This window comes from Elephantulus edwardii, unplaced genomic scaffold (genome assembly GCF_000299155.1).
Source record: "Elephantulus edwardii isolate Elephantulus edwardi_28Jun2011 unplaced genomic scaffold, EleEdw1.0 scaffold00054, whole genome shotgun sequence".
Classification (NCBI taxonomy): domain Eukaryota; kingdom Metazoa; phylum Chordata; class Mammalia; order Macroscelidea; family Macroscelididae; genus Elephantulus; species Elephantulus edwardii.
Window position 1 is genome coordinate 750,421 of NW_006399804.1, and position 2,246 is coordinate 752,666.

Genomic DNA, 2,246 nt, shown 5'->3' on the forward strand with positions numbered 1-2,246 from the left:
TAACATAGAGCAGTACATAACAACAACACATTCTTATTTGGCTTAGTGGCAAGAAGCTGGGCTGCAATTCCAAAGACACATGGGTCAAGCACTTCAACTGATCTGCAGGAGAAAGTTCTCCTGCTGTGTGATTAACTTCCTCTGAAAACCCACTCAAGGTTCAGTTATGGGTCAGTTTTGACTCAATAGTACAAAAAAACATACTTACTAGATTTAAAAAAAATAATAATGGTAATACCAAGTGCTGAAAAAGATTTGGAGACACTAACTCACCATTTCAAGTGGTAATATAGTATGTTTGTAGCCACTCAGTTTCATTAAAACTAACTATATATTTACTGTATAAGCCCAGAATTTCATACCTGAGCATTTGTTGTTAGGTGGCATCAAGCTGATTACAAAACTTAATGACACTTTGAACAACAAACCTGAACTTTGACACATACTGTGCCATCCCCACTCTCTCTGATGGCTTGAGCACATTGTTACACTCATTGTTAATCCACTTCTTTCTCTGGTCCTGACCTTAACCAGGATGAAGCCTTTCTTCAAGGATTTTCCTCACCAGATAGCAAGCTCCAAACCTGCAAGACAAATTTTACCATTCTTGCCTCTAAGAAACACAAGACAGAATTGCTTATTTTCTTGGAAATCAATGAGATATTCAGTGCTCCAATACCACAATTCAGAGACATCCATTCTTCTTTTCTATCCTTATTCACTGTTCAACTTTCAGATGCTTAAGAATTTATATAAGACTATCATTTGGATCCAGTACACATTAGTTTTTTTATTAATAACTTCTTTATTCTGTAAAAGCAAATGAAAGTTATAGTCATATAAACACTGACATTACAAAGAAAAAGGAAGGGTGAGGAGAGGAGGAAACAAAAACCTCTGTATGTCCTGCTAATACTGTCTCACCAAAAAGACCATTATGCTTTGTTCCATATTCAATCACTTATATAATAAACCACAAAGAAAAATCTTCTCTGGAAGATATATTCCACCTCTTTGAGATGGCAGGCAAGAGAGACTGGAAGTTGGGGTAGGAGGCTTTATTCTTTTGGCAGATCCTCTCAGTCATTATAGATATTGCTGCACTGTTAATAAAAAATATATGCTTCTCTGTAAAGCATTAAAAAAAAACAAAACAAAACAAAAAAAAACACAACTCCACGGATGAGATGGCTGAGGCCTCAGCTCAAGTATCTCCAAATTCCAAACGCATTGTTGTCCATTTCCCGACCTCTCCGTATGTTATTTCTTGGTTGTTTTCCAGATCAATGTCATTCTCTGTTTGTGAGCTTCTGTAGTGCAAGCTTTTTTGTAGGGTCGAATTTCTTCTGAGCCAAAACCTGGGATCCACATGTTCCACTGGCGCTCTAGGTGCAACTGGACATTTTTCACCTCTAGGGTGCTGGACTTGCGATGCCTGGCAAACTGGCAGGCTGCTGTCACCACGTTCTCAATGAAATCGTCGGCAATCTGTAGTAGCATCTCCTCTAAATCTTCATCCAACTGTTCATTGGGATCCACTTCTCTTACCAAGTCTTGCCATTTCGTCTTCGTTAATACCTGGTTTTCAGGACTGAGTCGACCTCCTGTGCCAGGAGTAATGCCTGGTAGCTTTACCACAGTAGTGCTATTGGCCATGGAGCCTTGTGGAGGGGTGCTGGCTGGTTCCAGTTTTATAGATGAGAAATTGGAGATTAGGGCTGAGGGGCCAAACTGGTTCATAATCTGCCGTGCTTTGGACTTCAGATCATCGAGTTTATCAAGATCCTGTTTCTTTTTAGAGCTGTGAGGGCCAAGGCCAATCAAAGGCAGCAGTGTCTATCTCCCCATGATATGCGGAGACTGCCCCAGTGAAGTGTTCATCTCAGCAGCTGGTCTCACACATTAGTTTTTAAACTAACATCTTTGCTTTTTAGAACTTTGGAGAAGTCTCTGACAGCAGATTTCTCCAAAGAAACACATTTTCCCCACCTTAACTCTTGTTACCATGATTGTTGATTGTGTTATAACTCTGGAAATTATCCTGGATACATCTATGAGATTGAGTTGGCTAATTGTATTGTTTAGTTCTGCATCTTGGATGAGTTACTTTTAAGTTGACCTGTCCTTTGGTGAGAGTAAAATATCTTCCTATTATTTTGGGGTTTTTAAAAAATCTTTTAAAAAAAATCAGTCAACCATTGTTTATGTGTTTGATAGTCTATCATTTGGTGCATAGATGTTAACTA

General features: G+C 38.9%; 1 protein-coding gene across 1 annotated transcript; it reads right to left on the minus strand.

Moving 5' to 3' along the window:
• Positions 1–1,260: 1,260 nt before the first annotated feature.
• On the minus strand, positions 1,261–1,740 carry LOC102855479 (transcription initiation factor TFIID subunit 12-like). The gene has a single exon (XM_006887047.1). It carries the CDS (start codon positions 1,738–1,740, stop codon positions 1,261–1,263), a length of 480 nt encoding a protein of 159 aa, XP_006887109.1.
• Between the last annotated feature and the right edge of the window lie 506 nt (positions 1,741–2,246).